The sequence below is a fragment of the Chamaea fasciata genome, unplaced genomic scaffold (genome assembly GCF_029207755.1).
Source record: "Chamaea fasciata isolate MVZ Bird 193981 ecotype frontalis unplaced genomic scaffold, bChaFas1.0.hap1 SCAF_8, whole genome shotgun sequence".
NCBI lineage: Eukaryota > Metazoa > Chordata > Aves > Passeriformes > Sylviidae > Chamaea > Chamaea fasciata.
In genome coordinates, this window is record NW_027094093.1 from 18,348,590 (window position 1) to 18,369,945 (window position 21,356).

General features: G+C 42.3%; 1 protein-coding gene across 1 annotated transcript; it reads right to left on the bottom strand.

The window, feature by feature from the left end:
• Positions 1–6,358: 6,358 nt before the first annotated feature.
• On the bottom strand, positions 6,359–15,720 carry CDCA7 (cell division cycle associated 7). The gene is given in 12 exon segments (XM_066189922.1): positions 6,359–8,151; positions 8,453–8,589; positions 9,181–9,330; positions 9,763–9,903; positions 10,361–10,555; positions 11,211–11,288; positions 11,653–11,904; positions 13,342–13,452; positions 13,842–13,967; positions 15,509–15,577; positions 15,579–15,611; positions 15,613–15,720. Coding segments are annotated over 12 exon segments (1,431 nt in total). The 3' UTR covers positions 6,359–8,120.
• Between the last annotated feature and the right edge of the window lie 5,636 nt (positions 15,721–21,356).

Sequence of the window (21,356 nt, forward strand, 5' to 3'; positions counted from 1 at the left end):
ATTAGTCTCTCAGCTATTTTTGTTTTTCCTCTTTTTTTTAGTTTAACCATTCCGGTGCAGTGAACAACTTCCGCGCTGCTGTGAGCTTGACTCCTAGCCTCAAGATCTCACCCTCCCTAGTGTTGTCTGGATATCAATTTTTTCAACCCCCAGTCCTTCCTCACAGGTAGGAAGCACATCACAACTCATTAGTAATTTACTGCTACAGTAATTTTTATAATTACTGCCAGGAGGCCTCATTAAATTTGATCTAATGAATAAATATTGTATTTTTCAACGTGATTACCAGAACAGCTTAAGCTGTGTGCCATAAACAATTATTTTCCTCAATATGCAGTATGTCAGTGAGTATTGATTTTTATTTTGTAAAGAATTTACTGTATTTCTATCCATGGCTATTAAGTAATAAATAGCCAACCCTCTGAAGCCTCAATTGCCGCAGAGCAGATGGCAAAACAGAATTTGGAGTATGTATCTGTTGCAAAAAGTAAAAGAATGCACATTAGTGAAGATAAAGGATTTGTCTGGAGGTTAAGGAGTGCTGTAATGTGAGTGTCTCTCCTAGCCCTCAGGAAAGCAGCCTGCTCTAGTCTGCAGTCTCTGATGTGTAAGTCTGTGATATCAAAAAATTTTAGGATTTATTAGCAGGATACAACAAAGCATTTTATCTCAGAGAACCAACACATGAACAAACATTGACGCCTTATGTTTCATTTGCTTTTATAGCAACTGCTCAGATGGAACATTCTTGTAACAGGTTTAAGAAATATAAAGAAATGTACAATATGCTGAACATGAACCTTAAGTACAAACCAAGGCTGCAAATTATATTTACTTTCCAGCATCATTTAGTCCCTTTTTTTGTTTGTTTTGGTTGTTTTTCTTTTTGTTTTTGGTGGGGTTTTTTTTGTTTGTTTGTGTTTTTCAGAAATTGCAGGCTTTAGAGCACAAAACTGTAACAAAACAGTGAACTGTAAGAAAAGGCATGCATTGGTAATGTCTTAGGATATACATCAGAGGAGCTCAGGACCAGGAGGAAACCCTTTAGTTTTGCTAAGTAAGAATCTTTTCTGCACCTCCAGCTATATTGTACCATATCAGATAGATCTAATTCCCTAGCTAAAGCACTACTTAAATAATTATAAAGAAAATTTATCTACATCAGTAAATAGCACTGCTGGTCTGTGCTATTAGTTTATTGTTTAAACAACTTTCATTTAGGGCAAAAGTAAAAGGGGTGTGGGTAATTCATGTACCTAAAAGGATTTTTTTCCTATTTAATGGACAGTTTTGAACCGCATTTTCTCCCTTGATTGTTTAGTTTAGGGAAATCTGAGCAGTTTTGAGACTGTTAGCTCAGTCTCCCACATTCAGCCTCCCAACTGGGACGTGGCCTCCACTAGATTTCTCTGGGCTGAGCACTGTGCAGTTACCAAGCTGTAACTGTGTCAACAGAACAGCCTCTCTGGCTCTCACCAACAAACAAACATTTCTTCCAAGTAAACCATAGGCAATTAACTCTACACAAGCCCTCAGGAGTTAGATCCACCTCAGCTGCTGCTTCACTTAGTAACATTTCTACTTCAGGACACTCAGCATTTGCTCTCATAAGGTTCCTTCACACCCAGGTTTCTGTTGTGACGGATGTGAAGGAACCTCAATCTTACCAACAATGATTGAAAAATACCTGAGCTGCCAGATAGGCTAACAAACAAAGCATCACCTCCCTCATCTCACCAGTGGTGGGAGTTGGCAGCAGCTGCTGAATGATACTTGCAGCTAAGAGCAACTACAGGACAGATCCTCTCCCGTCTTTTTATTTTTGGTGCTCCATGTCCCAAAAATTCACTAATCACAACATTGCAGAGCTCAGTACAATGACAGGTAAAAGCACCAGCAACAGTACCCTGGTCTGACACCTCTAGTAGCTCTTTTGGCCGCAGCAATTGTTTTCTGAGGGAAAAGGTCAACATGATTTAGGTGCCATGCAAACATCAAGAAAATATTGCTCAGATACTGAGGCAGAAAGAGCTCGAGGTCTTTTGAAGTGTGCAGAGGAGTTGAGTGTTTTGTAGAAACTAAGCCATTTACAAAATCCATGTCTTCTTTCCTATTATACAGCAAGCTGTGTCTCACTGGGAGGTGCAAGGGAGCTCCAGCAAGGCTAGCTGTTGCACTAGATATCAGGGAACTCTAAGATACGGCAGGAAAAACATTTCCTTGTGGATCCCAATATGTAAAAAGTATAATGTGGTATCTGTACAGGGGAAAACAGAAGCTACATTTCAGGAGTCAGGCTTAATTAGCAAGTTAGTTAAGCCTGACATCAGCCAAACTGCTCATCTCATTCATAACTTTTCTTCAAAACTAGAAAGAAAAATAGAAGTCAAAAGCTAGACATGAGATTTTAGAAACTGGAAAAACAGGTGGGAATATAAACAAGGGTACCTAACAGACTACAATACTCTCAACTCCCATGAATCAGCTATAATGTAAAATAGACTTGCTAGTGACTACTATGTCAAAGAAATAAAGCATAATATACTTACTACAGAATATGTCAAAGAAATAAACTAACTGTTTGCAAGGAGAAAGGGTGTGTCTCTCCAGCCTGTGCTTAGTAGGTACACGGGGGAAAAAAAAAAAAAAAAAAGCATTATGCCTTGCTGTAGGTAAGCCTGCATGTCTTGATGAAAATTAATTGTACTCACATTAAGAACATTCAAGTGTTAACTTTTTTCCAAAGCAGGCTTTAGCTATAATACTGAATGGGGTTTTGGTCTTGCAACTACATGAAAAGTGCCTTGTTCAAGATCATACCAGCAGGTTTTGACAGAACACTATCTGCATTCTGTAATGGGCACATAGATATCATATACACAGGTATATTTTTGTTTACTGGAAGTGCCTTTCAGAGCTTTGTAGTACCGATGCTGTTTTCTAGCCACACCAACCATTTAGAAACCAGAAGTTACTTCTCCCGGAAAAAAAACGGGATTACATCAAAGCATTTTAGTTCCTCACAACAAAACTCCGTGCTTGGTTTCCAATACTAAAATTGTAACATTGCAACTTTTTCATAAGAATTAAATGGAAAGAGAAATAAAGGGGGAAGAAAAAGCTTTAGAGTGTTAACTCTCCACGGCAGGAGGAAGCCAGCATGGGCATTGAGCTCAGCACACTCATTCCCTTCTCCCTGCTGAAAGGGACACAAAAAGAACTCTGGCTAAGCATTTATTTTTCTGCTAATGTGAAAGTTTTCTTTTAAAGAGGAAGCAGATTGAACAGAGCACGAGAAAAGAATTTGACTCTGGCTTATTTCCAAAGGGTTTTTTTTTCCTGATGATTCACTGTTATCACTTGTATTCACATTACAACTAGCCTCAAAAAGAAATACCCAAAACCGAAACCAACCCCCCAACACACCCAACAACAAAAAAAATACACAGCACAAAAGCACTAAGAAATAGAATCTTTCCTACTGCTAAATTCTGCTAATAAGCTATATAAGAAGAGAATCATGTAAGATAAGAGTGCCTGTGTTCATTCACATTTGAGGAGGAACATTGCTAAGCCTCTATATCTGGAATTTTAGAGCACATTTAAAAACAGTGAGCTTCCAAGGTGTTAAGCAAAATGGTGGACAGATTGAACTTCCTTCACTTCAGCTATATAATAAAGTAAAAACCACCTAAATTTCTCTCAAGTCTAAAATTTTAAATGTTCAGCATAGTCTTTCCAGTAGCTTTATTTTCAAACAGGAGTTTGTTTGGATATCCAGAGAGGAGACATAACTATTATTTCTCTGACAACATGAACAATAACAATTTTTATTTGTGGGAGAGCTCTCCTCCTCAGTCCTAATGTCAGTCAGTTGTGAAGCTTATGTAGCAATTCACAAACACACTACTTTTTAGATGGATATTCAAGCTAAAAAGAGGTAAGGGAAGGCTAGAAGGAGTGCTGGTAGGGTTGCTTTGTTATTGTGTATGTTATTACAAGAAAATGAGGATGGTTGCCATAGGCTTCTGTTACTTACACCTCTTGACGCAACCTAGCACATAATTTCATTCTCTGTGTCTGCAGTTACATTAAGAGGCAGGAAAGGATATAAAGCTAGCTTGAGTCCAAACAAAAATCTATAATTTCAGTAACATTTTGTATCTGCTTTCAGGAGTAGATATAAGGTTTGCCTGTAGACATATTCCAAGAGAAAGACTGTATCAGTAGGTTTCAACTCAGCTGGAGCTACACTTCAACTGATTTTTTTTCTAGTCCAAGTGATCAGTACAAAAACTACTAAAGTACTACTAACAGAGACAGATGCAATGCCTTCTTGCCCCATCCTGACCATACCATAACTTCTGGTTTATTTTTTTCACATAACAGAATTGTCTGCCATCCTTACAACAAGAGCTTGATCAATTCTAGCTGGAAGAAAGCCTGTACCAAACAGCAAGAGCTGGTTTAATATGACTGCATCTCTATGTTCTAGACATATTTTCATATAGATTCAATATCCTCAACTTCTTGTATCAGTCACAATAGGATTTCCAGTTCCCCTCTCACCTTCTCTTTTCAGGACTCCCACCTCTAGCTCTGATCATTACATTTTTGAGTTCAAACATACAATTCCCCTACTGTTTCCCAGGTCCAAAGTGCTTGTGGGGGTTTTGATACCCTTTTAGGAGACCCAGGCTTATTACAGTGAGACCCAGTCATGCAAGTGTGGTGCTGTCCTCTTTCTTTGGCATTTGGAGCCCATACACTCATGTGAATCTACAATGAAGCCAGGCACTACCTGGGTGCTGGTGCTTAGGACGCCATAGACTGGCCAGCCTCTATTTGAGAGTTTTATCTTTTTATTCACTTGCTTTAGAGGCCGAGAACTTGAAAGAACAGTAGGCAGTGTTTCCAAAATCTCCCCACTAGCTCACACCATTCGCCATGCAAAAGCTGCACTCACAAAAATGCGTTGAGAGAGCAAACTGGATTGTGCCAGCAGAGGTCAGTGGGTGACCCTCTTGCCAAAAGTTTCAAATGCACAGAGTATTACAGATGGTTTCAAAGTCAGCTGAGTTCCCTCACCCTGAAACACTTCAAGCCATTCTTTAACTAGATACCAGCATTTTGCCCTTTTTCATTTAATTTTACTACCTAAGCAAATGATGATGATGCTTCAGTATGTTGCCATCTCTGTGCTTTTCTCTTCAAAATACATTTTTAGGTTGCTGGCAGACAAAATAAAGGTATATCAGCACATGAGGCTAAGAAGGAAAAGAGGTAGTTTCCAAAGTTAGAATTCCATTGCAGTTCCTGACACTAATATAACTGGTTAAGCAGCCAAGTGTGCTGCTCTGCAATGTTTATTTACTTCAGCCTGTGAAGTAACACTGCCATGTTGATTTTTAAACTCACATATAATGAAAAAAACTTTAATTGTTAAGGAAGACAATTTTTTTTCTTAAGATTTGAAGAGACCTAATGTTTCAATGTTTGTCTTAAATAAAAAGCAAGTGGAATGGGGAAGAACCAAATAACATAAAACAAACTAACATCCTACACGATTCATAAATATGAATTTATTCTCACATCACCAGCAGTGTGATGAAAGGCATAACTAAGCACAGCTTTCAGGTGAGAGTAACAAGGTGAGGATTTTACCAGTAAAGAGTACCTGGGACAGCTCAGTCACTGCTGGATCACTTCTTTCCCATTTCCTCTCATTACAGAAGGTTACAGCTTTGTGTAACCTTCTGCCACAGCCTCATACAACTCCTGCCTCTAGACCCAGGGCACAAAAGCAGCACAAGTGTCTTCACTATCAGCATGCAATCAAGGCCCCTCAGGTAATTCTCTGCTCCAGGAAAGAGCTTCTGAGAGGCTACTTAAGAGCTTGTTTGTAAAAGAATAAATAAATAAATTTAAATGGCAGACACATTACTCCCAACTTGTGTCCAAAATTTTATCCTCATCCTTGTCAGCTCAGGATGTAGGCTTCTGATTTAAAAAAAAAAAAAAAAAAAAAAAAAAAAAAAAAAAGCAGAGAAAAAGCAGGAGGGTAAAGCACACAGCATACATGCCTAGAGCCAGTATTGAGCCTAAACTAAGCACTCTGTATTTTGACCATCACCACTTAGTCACCAGGTACCGAACAATTCAATCCAAGCAGCATGAATATCAGAGCAAGCCTGATTCAGGAACACAAAGCCAGATATAATAGGTCCAAGTCCCACTGCTCCCCCAGGTATGATGGGAACAACCAAGTCCTTTACTTAGCAGCATACGTTCACCTGAAAGTGGTAAAACAGAAGTATAGCTCTAACAGGCTTTTTAAAACAAGTTCGGAGGCAAAAAATATTCTAAAACTGAAAATTTTTATTTTCAAAATAAAAAATTTTGTACAGAACAGTGTAGATCTGAGTAAATCTAAATACAGCAGGTCTCTGTAATATAACAGAAGGGTCTGCTTTTAACACAGTACTTTCACACTCTAGCAATCAGAAGGCAAGCCAAGCAATTAGGAAGAAAAAAAACCCAACCACTTTTATCTGTCAGAACATGTATTTCTAAAATGAGTTCCTTCTTCACAAAGTGTACCTAGAGGGAAGAGCACTCTCCACACCTCAGATTGCACAGCTATTCACACTATAAAAACAGATGAAGAGAGGACTGGAGATTTTCAATAGGAGAGATGATTTATGAAACAAAACTGCAAGTCTGAGACATAAATATCTGTTGTTTCTAAATTCCTCTCTCCTCCCCTCCCACTCACACCGATGTAATTCCCAGAAAGGTATGAACCGCGGATCATTTTGTGGACACACAGTGCAAAAACTGCACAAGCACAGAAGTGTAAACCCATGTTGATTCTTCTACTATTCAACTGTAAATTATTTAAAGCATTACATTCTAAACCTTATAGAAAGCTTGCACAGTAGTTTCCATAACAAAACTAAGCACATTTACATCCTTTATGGTTCTCTGGATGCAATTTTCATGGCATTTCCTTCTTTTCTACAAGACTGAGGAGACCCTTATGTGCACAGCATATCCAAATTCTTTAGCTCCATTTCTGCTGAACTTTCATTTCACAAATGTCATGTTAAAGAATCTTCAACAATCACAAAGATCCAGATACAGAAACATTCATTGCCTGTTTTCCTGACAACCAAACTAAACAAGTTACCACCTTTCATCCACTCAAAGATGGCCAACAGGCACATGAACTGCCACCCCTCTGCTTGACCAAGCCCTGGTCTGGAGGTATCCCTCTTCCCCAGGAGTACTGCTGACTCTGCAAAGCAGTTCTGCAGCTACAGCAGGAACAAGGAAAAGAGAGTCCACCAAACCAGTAATTTAACACATGGAACATTCCATTTTAGACAGTGGTCACTACACAGTGTATACCAGTACATTCACACCACTGTCACCAGTAGGCATGCTAGTGCTGTGGAAGCTTTCAGCAGTGGCCTTCTCTCATCTGCGCAAAAACACAAAGTGCCACGTCAAAGAGCACCTACTGCATCTTTTAATTCAGAGAATCTTTCTTGAAATGGCCAGTGTGAACTTTTAGTACTCTATAAAACCAAATATTAGTGCTTGGAGACTGCTCAGCTGCGACTTACAGGGCTTCCTTCTTAACATAGGAACATGCTGTTGTTTCAGAGAATTCTATGATTCCACATGATTGTGAAGTGTCTGTATTGCAGAAGTTTTTAGAACATCTCTACATTTTTGTAACTAATTTTGGAGCTTAAGTAAACCTGTAGCATAGATTACTCCATGAGTGAAACTAATGACTTAAAGCCCCATCTCCTTTCAGGAAGAAAAAAAAAGAAGTTACTGAAGAAAAAAAGAAGTTACTATCATGAAAACAAGGACTGATGCTATCTGATTCGCAAAGCTGTCTAAAGAGAAAACAATAGCCTGTAGGTGAATACCTGCATTAAACAGCTTTCCCAAGAATGATCTATACCGAAATAAATGAAAGATTTTTTATCCTTTTTTACCCAAAAGGGAAGCAGGGAAGGCACTTTGTAATCTCATTTGATTAAACAATTCATTGCAGGCAGTATTACGTTGGTGAAAGAGTATGTAATTTAGAGGTAGTCACAGCTTCAGTCTTCCATTCCAAGTTCTTGCTTCAGACTGAAAGACAAGTTAAGAACATGAGTCAGCTTGTAGCAAAACACTGAAAACTCTTTAGACCAATTAGTGGAAGCCCTAACAGTATACATGAGGTTGAGAGCTAAAAGGCAGAGTGGATATACACTTCTTGGTAAGAATCAATGTATCAGAAAAATCATAGGGCAAAATCTCAGATTCTGGAGGCAACAGAGTAATCTTGAGATTTACCTGACGAACTAGGATGTGGAAATCTTTGTCTTCCCACTTTTGAGATGTTTATCCCACCTAATCAGCCACATCACTGACACAATGGCAAACTCACCTTTTTAAGTAGGCATGGACATTGTCAAAGCCATGGTACTTGGCCAGATAGACCAGGACACCTGTGGCACATCTGCCATCTCGTTGTCTGCAGAAGCTACAGTTGCAGATTCCACGACATGGGGGGCACCTCCATGTCTACACAGAAGAGAGACAACAAGAAGCCCTTTTAGCTGAGATCTTATGCCAGATTTAACTCACACCCACAATTTAGAAGAGTGCCCTGCTATACATTGAGTTCTGCAGTGAACACCAGCACTGCCTAAAGTTGTCTAAACCAGTGCAAGAGTACAAATTCCTCAGTCTGCAGGGGATTAAGCTCTACATTGCCTGCCTTGCACATAACCACAGGAAGCATTCCACTGTTTTAACTCCTACATCACAGCCCACACCAGCAGCACTTTGTCCACAATACAGTTCCTTTCCATAGGGCATTAAGCACTAACGCAAGGCAAAAGAGAACTAGTGCCCACACTATTCTGATGCTCAAACACAGGAATATTTTGGCTGCTGTTCTGTTCTCATACTTCACTCCTGCAAATAAAACTGCAGAAGTAGTAAATACAACAAGTTCTACACAACACAGTTCTGTGATTCAGGGTGTATCAAGCTAGGACTGCATGATATACTACAGTACTGTAAGCAGTTCTGTTAAACCCCTGCTGTCAGCGACCAATACCCCTGGCTGTGCAAGTAAGCAGGATAAACCACCACTGAGCACTGCCCTACCGGGTCCAGCAGTGCGGTTCTGACATCCTCCCCGTATCTGTTGCGGAGGCACGGCCCACAGAACTGGCCCCGCACTCCTACGCAGTCGGGGTTACGGCAGTTTGTCTTGGTGTCTATGGTTTTTTGGCGACACTGGTGGCAGGTGGATCCCTAGAACACAGGAAAAACAAAGAAGATATTTAAGATGGCATTTTGGCTAGGGGGAAAAAACCATAGAACAAAATCTCTTAGGCAGCTAGCAGTGCTTATCTTGAAACAGAAAGCCACCTTGCAAGTTTGAACCAAGACTGTTTTAACACTACATCTTCAGTGTCTGATAATCACTTCCCCTGGCTGGTATCACTTAGGTATTACAGTAGTTCCAGAGTGAAAGCAAGCTGCTTGGCTTGGTAAAGGCCATTCTACAAATTCAGCAAAAATAAGAAGGGACACTTCCAGGTGTCAGATGTATTTCTCCCAAAAATCACATCCTCCTTCTCTCAGTGAGAGGGAGTGTCTCTATTTGATGCTAAAACACAAACGTGGAATAACAAAAAAATGACTTCACAAAGTACACATTTCACAAAGCTCGAACACACTTACCACGGCCCTATTATATACTTTGTCTCTTGCAGATCCACAAATATTATCCAGCTCTTCTGCTGTTATGTCCTCAACTGGGCGCACAACATGTGGAAAAGCCACGGCACCACGGTGACCCCTCCTGGGAGTACGGGCTTCATGCTGAATAGCAAAGACACAACACTTTCAGTATTAGTTTTTGGCAAAAACTCTACAAAGGTGAGGATCTTCACAGCAATGCTGAAGTCTCAAACACCCATCATATATTTAACCAAGATATAACAGAACTCTGTACAGATAGATGTATGACATAGATTCAGCTTTAGCACCTTTACTTGATCTGTCCCCTTCAGGGTGCAGCAATGCTACTGATCTTGCTTCTCTCCTGCTGGAGTGCAAGAGGAAGTGGTTTTTCAAGGACAAGGAAGGGGAAATAGAGAGCACATACAAAATGCCCTTTTTATGTTTTTTTTTGTTTTGTTTTGTTTTAATTTTTCCAAGGCCATGGCATACTGATAAACCTCATCCACTCTCTGTGAATCACTATTTTCTTGAAGGGAAACCTTCACAAAAAACCACCCTCACAACCCACAACAGGAGAACTAGATCTTCATCATACCTCCAGGTATTCATCAGACATCTTTCTTCTTCTCACCAAGATGTACCGGTCATCTTCTTCCTCCTCCTCTGGTACAAGAGTAGGGGGACCTTCAATCAAGGACCTGGACCTTGTGTGAGGCCGAGAACTCCGGTCTGGGTTCCTTCTCAAGGCACATTTGGGCAATGAATGCCTTGGAAGTCGCTTTGGTCCCTGCTAATGTTTAAAAGCCCCTGATGAAACAGGTGAAAACAGAGATGGCTCCTGACCCTGCTGAATTCCTCCCCTAAAGATGCCTCCCTCTCATCTAAGACATGTCCATCCCTGTCCCTGACAGAAAACAAAAGAACATCCTAAGCAGGTTCATCTTCAGCATTTTGCTAGTTACAGAGAAATAGTCAAAAGCAGCAGAACCCATGTCTATGAGGAGCTGCAATTTACAGCGTTGTTCTAATCTTCACCCAAATTACAAATACATCAGCAGTGGAATTCATTACACTGCTGATTCACAACCCAACCTTCTTTAAATTTAGGCTAAATGCCAGGTGTTTTTCAAGACTCCAAACTCAGAATATCCAAGTCTGAGCTGCCCTCCCTCATCTGCAGCTTTTGTATAAACACATATTTACATAGCACCTTGTTTGGTTTTATTGGCCTGTGGAGACATCTAAGCTTTAGAAATTCATCTGCTTTATACCATGGCAAATCAAAAGAGAATTACACAATGAGGATACCCATTTTAGGAAGCCGTAAAATTCTAACTGGACTTTGATTTGCACGGTTTATTAAGCTTTTACACTGAGAATCCTGCTTTGTAATGTCAGAATTTGACTCTTGGAAATCTCAATGCAAGCAGTAAGTTTATACTCACATGACTGACAGCTGGCAACGATTTTCTCCCACCAAAGATACCAGAAACATTTTGCAACTCAGCCATTAGTTTTGCAAGCTAACAAGAGAGAGAAAAATGAAGCAGAGCCTTAAAAGGATATTTATGTGCTATTACAGACTACTAGAGCAATTGGCTAGAAGTACAATTACTTATAGGAAATGCAGTCATTCTTCAACTCTTTACATTTATGTCTTATTTATGTTTTAGTGACTGCAACTAATTTGGAAATGTTCAAACTTATTATGTTGTTAGGCTTGCAGCCTATGGATTTTCATATGCCAGAAAAGTATCAGAATTATATTTTAGGAATGCAAATTCATTGTAATGCATTCAGGTAATTCCCATTACAGTGAATTTAAACAGAGGTCCCACAACAGTCAAAAGGGAGGGGGGGAAAAGGGCCAGTCCACAGAGTACTTGCCATTGCTTTGTTTTCCTTTATGTTTAGAGCTCTTTTTTCTAAAAACATAGCACCATTTTCTTCCATGTCAGAGTCTGAATCTGGAGCGGGCATTGGTGTTTCAGGAACAGGCTCCATCCCACCCTTCCTCCTCTGTGATCTTCGAGGTGGAAACTTCATGGCTACTTTCAGAGGAACAGGGCATTTCTGCGGTCTCTGATCTACCTCACTTTCAGCACTTGTATCATTCTCATCTGAATCCGATTCCAATTTCTGTTAACAAACCAAAATGGAAGCATGTAAATCCAAGAGAGTTGCTCTGAAGTTAAATACAGTTGACAACATTTTGTCTAAGAGTAATTTTAAGAGGCTACCTGGCTGAAATCCAGACGTCCAGTCCTAGTGTTCTAGTGCATTTTGGAGCGGGAGGGAAGGAGAAGGGATACAGGGATAAAAATCTCTCAGGGAGACCCACATGGTTTTGCCAAACACACCAGAAAAGGGAGTGTAGGTCCAGTTATAGCATTCTTAGCTGTCACTTGCAAGTCTTAACAGCAAAAAATAGTTTGTGTGTATCCTATGAGAAAGAGAACTGCCTTTAAAGGTCTCAATTTTGCTACAAATAGCATTTGGCTGTAAAAAAAGTCACTATGCAGTTCTCCGTACACACTCAAACCCAGTTTTTTTAAGCTGTCAAGTACAGTCATCTCACAGTATCAATGATAAAAAATGGAAACTTTCTTCTAGGATCAACCAATGAAATAGTTACAAATAAAATCACAGTATTTTCTATCTTTGAATTCTGATGTCTTGCTTACAAATTTCCCAAGAACCAATGGTTCACTGAGGAGATAAATTATTTAGTTAAAAGCTCATTATGCAGTAGGCTTTGATTCTTCTTTTTAGACACAACAAGACAGCCTTATTTTGATCAGCAGCAACAGTGGGCACCAATGGCCATTTTTATTTACACAGGGTTTTTATAAAGCAGGTATGTGATTCTGGTTGCATGTTATGTGTAGTTACTGACTCTTTTTTTCTACTTATCTATTCTGCTTTGTCTCCTACTTGTTCTCTTTACTACTGTGTTTTAACTCAGACGTGATTTCTTCTAATTAGGTATTTTTTCTTTTCTAGTCATTCTTCAGTATGTGCTGAAGTTATGACAAACCTGGTTTTGCCAAATGTGGTACTACTTCAGTTTCTCTTCTGAATAGCAACTATTGATCTTTTTAAGCAATAAAACTGATTTTGCACTGATGTCAAGGAAAAGCAGAAAGGCAGATTTCACCACCTGTCACTATTTCTCTACTGTTGAAAGACACACAGCATTCCCTGTTAGGTTGCCAGAGTGGAGGTCTGACTGCATGTCAAGACACAAAGCAATTTTTCCAAGGTGTGCTGGAGTCTATGGGCTAGCCTAACATTTCATATTAAGGAAACCAAAAATGTTAGGCTCCAGAGTAACATCCAGCAAGGACAGTTTTAAGAGGTGTATTTCAAAATAAATATGTCAGATTTTAAAATATTTTGAGTGCTTTTCATGGAGACCAAAAGAAAACTGAGCTTTGGCTACTTGGACTTTTTACTAAACAAAATGGTGCTTCCTTCTGAAACACTAAACTTTCAAGCTGAACCTGGCATTATTTTCCAATGAAGAATGTGTAAGAACTTAAATATAAAACAGCAAACTAAATCCAACTGCCTTACCAATGCATCTTGAACCTCATTTTCTGAAAAGCCACAGAAAGATTCATCATCAGAGGCTTCATGAAAAATTTTTGCCAGTTCTTCATTAATATCCGACCTAAATTTGCATTTCTACAAAAAATAAAATATCCTTTTAACTTCAGTTGTACAGAAAATCATTAACATTTATAAGTGCGGTACAAGCAAATAGCTTTTTAATAATGGAAAAAAAAAAAGTTAATGCATTTCACTAGGGGTTTGAGAACCACAGCTGCAAATTACCAGGCATATTAGGTTAGGTGACATATCAAAGGCTAGAATTGATAGCTAATCGGTTTCCAACAATTACCACCTAGAAGCACAAGTAAAGAGTGAAATTAAATTACAGCATATAGCACAGGGTTATAACTAATATACAAAAACATAAGCAGAGCAAGTAGTTTTACATTATTAGCTTTATATTTTTGCAATCTTTACTAGTACTGTACCTACCATCTTATTTGTTCTTGTACTGTACTTACTGTGTTTGCAAAATTATCAGAACCAAAACTGTCACAACTGTCATCAGAGGATGAGGATGTTTCCATGGGAATCAGTTTCGTATTTCGAAAGGCTGTGAAGTTTCTCCTTCCTGGACAACTTCGGCGCTACAAAAGGACAACAGCAACACCATTAAAAGACTTACTGCAACATAGTAGCTTTAAAGAATATATTTTTATTGAAGCTTAGGAAGTTTGAACATTTTAGGATGTTCAGCAATCTTGGATGCAAGTCAGAAAACAAACAGCAGCTTTGAAATAAATCTCAAAGTTAGGAATGACAACAGTTTTTACTCTGATACAGTTCTGATCATTCTTACAGATGAACTTCGTTTAATATTTAATACTTCTTTTATGCAAACAGACAAGTGGAAATAAGCACATAAATCATGTCATTCCCCAGTCATCATACCCACTGATGGAAAAAAAAAAAGTGCAAGTACACGAAAATGCCTAGAAAACTACTTTGATTCACTTATTACTTGCAGTTTGAAGCAAACACTAAATACTCTGCAGCTCTTAAGGAAGGGCCAAAGAATCCTACCCACAGATTTAAAACAACTGTTCTAGACAAAGCAGCTTGCTATTTTTTGTTCATTTTGCCACCTATTTAGAAGACTTTTTAAAACGGGCTTCAGGTTTTCCTTTCCCAGGAAATGTCTCTACTGGCAGTGACCAATTTTATCCTCCGAGGGAACAAATATCGAGGCCGGGGACAGCACCCACACTGAGGTGCTGCTCCGCTCATGAGCGCTGGCACTTCACGGGCCCACCGGCCGGGCCAAACGCTGGACAGACAGGGCTCAAACAGCAGCTGCCCGGGCCAACCTGGAGCCCTCCGTCCTCTCCAAAGCACCGCTCTGCTTGCGGCTGTTCGCTCCACAGTTCCGCCGAGCACCGAAGCGCGGCCCGCCCCAGCCGGCCGCAGACACAAAAGGGACGCTTTCTGGTGCCGCCCGCCGCGGCTGAGGGTGCGCGCAGCCGGGGGCACGGCGCCGCGGCGGGCCGGCCCGCACCGGGGACCCTCAGGCGCGGAGCAGCCCGGCCCAGGGGCGGCCGGGGTCCCGCAGACACGCCCGTCCCCTCGGGCGCGACCCCGCCAGCGCCTCTCCCCGCCTCCCGCTAAAATGGTGCCGCCCCGCACACACGCGGCCGGGCCGCCCGCCCGCCACCGCGCCGACCCCTGCGCTCCTTCCCGCCCCTGCCGCGCGGGGCCGCCCCCGCAACGCCGCCCCACGACCGTCCCCGAGCCCTCGGCGAGGCGGGGGCGATGGGCACATGGCTCCGGGCCGCCGGCTCCCCGCCGAGCGCGGCTCCCAAGCCGAGTCCCCTACCCCAGTTACACGGGCGAGGGCACCGCCATGCGCGGGGCGCCCGAGCACAGCGGCGGGGCAGGAGTCCCGAGGCTGCCGGTCCGAGAGGCGGGGCTCCCCCCCCCACGTCGCTCTCCCTGGGGTGCCCAAACTAAAGAGATCCCCACGCGACCCCACCAGTCCTCCGCAGCGCGGCTTAGTCCGGCTTGCCCACGTTCTCAAGCCCCCGGAGGGTCACGGGAGCGGCGGCAAGCGCCACAGCCTCCCCCCTGTCCGGAGCGACCCCCAGCCTTGGGGCGAGCCCGGGGGGCCGCGGCGGCCGCGGGCAGCGCTCACCTGCGGGCGCGGCGGGGCCATGCTGGCGGCGGCGGGCGAGCGCTGGGAACTGAAGGTTCGCGCCAAAGCGGCTGGACCGTGGGGGGCGGGGCCGGCGGCGCCTTTCCCGCGTTGCCGCCCGCGTCCTGGCAGATGCAGCGGAAACGCCGCGGGGTCGGGCACCCGGCGCGCTCCCCCTGCCCCCGCCCACCCGCCTGTGTTGAGAAACTCATCCGGTATCGCGGGTTGTCCCGAAGGAGCCAGTGCGCGGGTCTCTCTTTTTTTTTTCTATTAGCGGTGTTGGTTTGTGGAGCTGCAAGGGCCTGGCCCTGTGGCGCGAAAAGCTCCCGGGAGGAATGCGGCGGGACTCGGGTGCAGAAGGGGGGCGGGGATCGCGCCCTCGCGTGCCTAAGCCGGGGCCAGCTGGGCAGCCTCCGTGGTTTCTAGCTCTCCTTTTCTTGTTTTAAATAATTTAATATGCAAACCTAGGCTGTCTTCACTCTGAAATAAACCCCCTAAACTTGCCAGTTTTCAAGGGCAATGGGGCTTCTCCAGGAAATAAAGCCCAGGGTCTGTGTCCTGGCTGCCCCCAGCAGTGCCCGCACCGCCTGCCAAGCAGTGTAGTACACGTGCACTGTTGTCAGAACACCCGCCTCGCAGCGCGCAGGCTGCCCTGAGTCCCACGGGGAATGGAGGGTCACTCACCAGGGCCCCTGGATCAGCGTTAGGAGTGAGACTGTGGGTGGCGCCTCTACTCGGGTAGCAGCAGTTCAACAGAATTTTACCAAGTTGGCTGCCTTGCCCTTTGCAATCACAATACTATTTGAAGACAGGCCAAAAGAAAATAGATCAGTCATTTTAAACCATTTTTGGTAACATGTATCGCAGCACATTAAATCAAGTACAGCTGTTAAACACAACAAAGTAACTGCTACGTGGTACTTGGCAGCAATAGTAACGGCAGAAGCCCTGAAGAAGCTGTATGGAATTTGTGGCCCTGGTGTTTGCTATAATCCTCTGTTTATCCTGTGGTTTGAGCAGGGCTCAACAGCAGTGCAACTCTTGCTGCTCAGCATTTCCAGGTGCCTCCCTGGCAGCAGGAGAGTCCCCAGTGCAGTCAGCTGGAGGGAGGAGGCCAGGTGCATGTGCAAACCTGTGCCCGTGTAAGGCAAACCACGAATCATCTCTGAGCCAAAGCCTGTAAATAGGCTACAGCACAACAGGGTGCAGGAGCCTCACGGAGGTGTTCTATTTTCTGTGGGCATTATTCTTCATGCGCATGCTGCAATCTGTCATGTAAAAGAATCTCCATTTTAAATAAACCCATAATTACACACTTACCTGCACTGCTGGCTTCTCAGCACACACAAAAGCGGATGAACTAAACCGGTTCTCCAGAGACCAGACCGCACTCCATTCCTCTAAATGCACATTTAGTGGAAGATTGCCACCCACATGGCTTCCAAACAAGACAGCTCAGTTGGGAAAGGGGGAGGGCAAGGGGGGGGGGGGTGTTTTTTGAATTTTGATGTAGTTTTACTTCTTTCAGAAAAAGAAATCTACAAATACTAGTTTACTTACATGTAAGAAGAGATTCAGTTTATGAACAGTAAACCCTTAACATCTTGAATCACAATTATCAGAATTGTACTAGAGAAGTAGCCAACCTTCACAGCTTTCAAGAGCATGATATGAGACGTTATGGAGTACTGATGGCACTAGCTAAAGCAAAATTTCAGACTGCAGTTACTTATCTATTTAATGCTTAATGCAAATAGCATTCTTCAAACTACATATGTAGTCAAATGGCTTTCAAATTAATAGGCCAGAGCAGAGACTTTGTGGGGAATCCAGACAGGACATTTCATGAACTGTGTTGTCAGGATTTTTTTTAATATGTGAAAAATAATTATTTTATTGAAAATTTTGTATATCAGCTCACATATTTTACAGATGACTGGGGAGTAGAGTGCAGGAAAGGGAAAAGAGAAATGGGATGTATGTGAAGGGCAGAGGCTTCCCTTCCTACAGCACAGAGCAAGGGTACCAGAAAATGAAGGTCTGTAACTCAGGAGATGGCTGTGACCTGTGACACTGTGATTTCCCCTGTTTTCATCTTCACGGACTGCATGCCCCTGCTCTGCCCTGCAGGGCCCAGGTGCCCTCAGAGGATGGGCAGAACAAACCTAGCAACTGGCTTTACCTCGATGGAAAAAGTTTTTCTGTGTTTGTCAAGACATAGGCAGCACCACTGTCTTACATCTTGCTATTAAGAGTAGCTGAAGACATGCAAAGCTGAACTCAGGTGAGCATTGCATTTTCAGCCACGCTTAAATTAGGCTATTGTGAGTGGAGGAAAACATCCCTGCCCATTCAGTCCCCCAGTCAGGGTCCTGCATAGCCTGTCCAGTGCTACCAGCAAGCTCATCTCTCAGGGCTCAGATGTCAGCAAAGATCATCTGGAGTATTTTGTCAGTTGTTTTCAAGAAAATAGTCTGTGAAGGTCTAGTCTGTCCTTGAAATGAGCTGTCACTACATGGTAGCAGCCCTTGGAAGACCTGCTAAGGGAAAAAGCTGAAATTATGAGGGCCATGCACTAGATTGAGCATGCAAAGCTTTCTGCAGCTATCTGTGGGAATCAAACTTGTTTACATGTTAGGAGCTTCAAGCAGCAGCAAGAACATGGACCTCCAACAATAGCTCCATTGTCAGAAACAATGGATGTGACCTTTGGTTTGCTGGGACAAAGGACAAGTGCTGTCCTCTGTGTCACCCTGCAGATTTCGGCTGTTGGCACTGTAACATGGTTTTTCTCTCTGGAGGCAGGACTCCTGCTGCCCTGTCCCTGGCTCTCCTCTGTGCTTCCTATCTTAACTACACTCAACACTCTTTATGCTTCTTTCCCTTTATTTCTTTTTTTTAATTGAATCAATACATTTTTACCTGCTATCAGGAATGAGTGTTTTAGAACACTCAAAGAATCCCAGGCAAAGGTATTGGCAAAAGTATGTTTAACATAAAAGTAAAAGCATGACAAAATTCATTGGCAAGGTTCACTCTACTACTAACTAGATGGGTAAAGCACACAGAGAAAAATTATACTGCAGTCTAAAATCAATCTAAAACTTAAATCAACCAAGAATTATCTACATGGAAAAAGGGTAAGGCTGAGAAAGAGTAAGGATAAAAAAGTATAAGGGAGACCCTCCCATTGGAGGTTCAGAATGGACTTCCTTGCCTAACTTAGCCCCACACTTGAGAAATGGTTTAGGCCTAAAAGTTTTAATGGCACTTAAGCTTAACAGCACTTAGTCAACAGCTCAATGTAAACAATTTAACAAAAGATTCTTACAGGATTTACTATAGCACAGCAGTAAATCAGTAATAGGCCTAACTTACAGATCTAACATACTTAAGAATCTAGGAAAGCAACATTCATAGTACATTTGCTATAGCATATTCACACTCACACACAGACCCAAAGGACTATGTACAAGGTGTATACGTTTGAAAAATTCCCTTTGAATTCAGCAAAGTACTCACATCACATGCCTTTGCAATTTCTCAACGGGCAAAGGGTTGAGTCTTGAGGAGTGAGGGTAGTGCAGACTCCATTGTTGGCAATTGGTGGTGGTCCCCCAAGTATGGCAAACGTGAGAGTTGGCTGGCTCTGAGAGGTCCCACTCAGGGGGAGATGCTGGCCACAACCTTCTGCAGTCCAGCTGGACTCAAAGGGTCTCACTTAGGAGTGCTCTTTATAGGATCACAAAAGAGTTGGCTTTAGTCATAATAGTTTTCCATGATGGCCACAATCTGGGTCGGTAATTTTCTTTAAAAGTGTGGTAACAAAAATGTTGTTCCACTTGGGTTGTTATTCAGGCAAGAATAATCAGTTTTCAAGGCTGTTCATTAAAAACAGCCTCACTAGAAAGCATAAGCTCCTGGGAGCAGGCAGTGTTTCTGACAAGCTGAAGAGGGGCTTAGCCCAGGTGGTGTTTGTCAAGGCCAAGGCTTAATGAGTATTTCTGAAATCAGGGTATGGCCCAAGGGTGGGGATGCACCACCACACCTGCCTAAAATAGCATGTGGATACATTAGTTAATGTTTGTGTGATGCTAGTATTTATCGTGATGAGACTTGCACAGTGACACATACTTATAGATGCAAGCATTTAGGAGGAAAGGGAGAGTTTGGACTCTCAGGGCCGCATATCTGTAGCACAATGCAATAACACATATCTCAGCTCCATAGGAAAGAATAAGATTGCAGCCACTAATGACAGTAATTAAAAATTTCTGTAAGAGCTGTCCAATCACCTCTTCATCTGAGCAAATTATAGTGTGTTATTGAAACCATTAGTGCAATAAAATGAAGCTAAAAAACATTTTGCATTAAAATAATCAGACATTGATTTATGATGTAAATCATAAATCGGTAACCTATAACACGTACTAATTGTTTTTCTCTCTTCTGTAAGGTGTGTTTCTTGAAAAGATCTGATCAAGCATATCTATTTGTTCACAACCCACCCTCCAGTGGCACACACTACTATACAAGACATAATGAGGTGTATAATCAGGTAACCTGCTATTGATTGCAATCCAGAAAGGACACACTTGTTCTTACACAGAAGCAGGAGGATAGCCACTTTTGGAGATTTAATTACAGCTAAATCTCTACATGTTTGCTGGACATGAATTTTTATGGAGTACCTTTTTAATGTAAATACTTTAACACTGTGCTCTGATAGGCAGAATCAGATTTTGTAAAATAAATATAAGTTTAAATATTTAACATGTACAATCAGTTTCTAGTAAGACCAACTGTACCGGCTCCAGAAAATACCCCCACAATGCAATTAGTATCTTTTTCCTTTTTTCTCTCTCCAAGGAGAAATAGATTTTCTCCTTTTAATTTAACAGGTTTGTATCTCCTTGTGCTTTGCTTTGATTTTCTTGTTAGTAAAGGCTGGGTGCCAATGCGTCCTGCATGTTGAATTGAAAGTGGTCATGTCTGATCCTATCCAATCCGTGTTTCTTTGACACAAACTGGCAAGACCACAAAAATTGAAAGAATAAGTGAAGAAAAACCAAAGGAATAATACAAATCAGTGTCAGAAAAAGTGCAGTTGATAGTACATCCATCAGCACACTAAGAGAATGGCTGAAATGTGGTCATTTTTGATAGAAACCTTAATGGTTATTCCAAATGTAAGTCACAGCAGATCATATGGAGCCCAGAGCATTATGATGAACATTATGGGAGCATAATTACAATGCTCATTTGATTACCCTGTAGCCATTCCACAAAATGCATAGCAAAAAATGTTGATTGAAAGTAGCTGGTTTTGATATGCAGTAGCCACTTCTAAAAGCACAAGATCCCAGCCCTTTCATTGTCGGGCTTTGATTTTTATTTCCCTTTGAAAACACAAATTACATTTAGTCAGTTCATAAAGAAATCGTTTACAAAATGTTCAGCAAATGTATAGCTGTGGGAAGCAGAAGGCTGTCAGGAAATAACCAAAATACTTACTGTAGTCTGGTTTTTTGCCCTTTTATATAAGCTTTGCCACTGCCTTTTTGCAAGCGTTGATTTGCATTGCTTCCGCCAGCCTTCAGCAAGATGTGGTTGCTGGGAGAGGATGGGAGGAGAGGTGGTGGCATAACCTCCTCCCCAGGGATCTCTCGCCCCAGGCAGCTCTCTCAGGAGGGAGGAAGTGAGGGGGACAAGTAGAAAGCCTCCCTCAGGGCTCGCTAGTGCCTGCCAGAGGTCCCCAGGGCACAGTTTCAAGCCCTTGGGTTTTTTCACAGCATGAGGGAAATGCCCTCTCTGCTGCAGGGAGCCCTCACCTTGCTTGCTAAGGCAG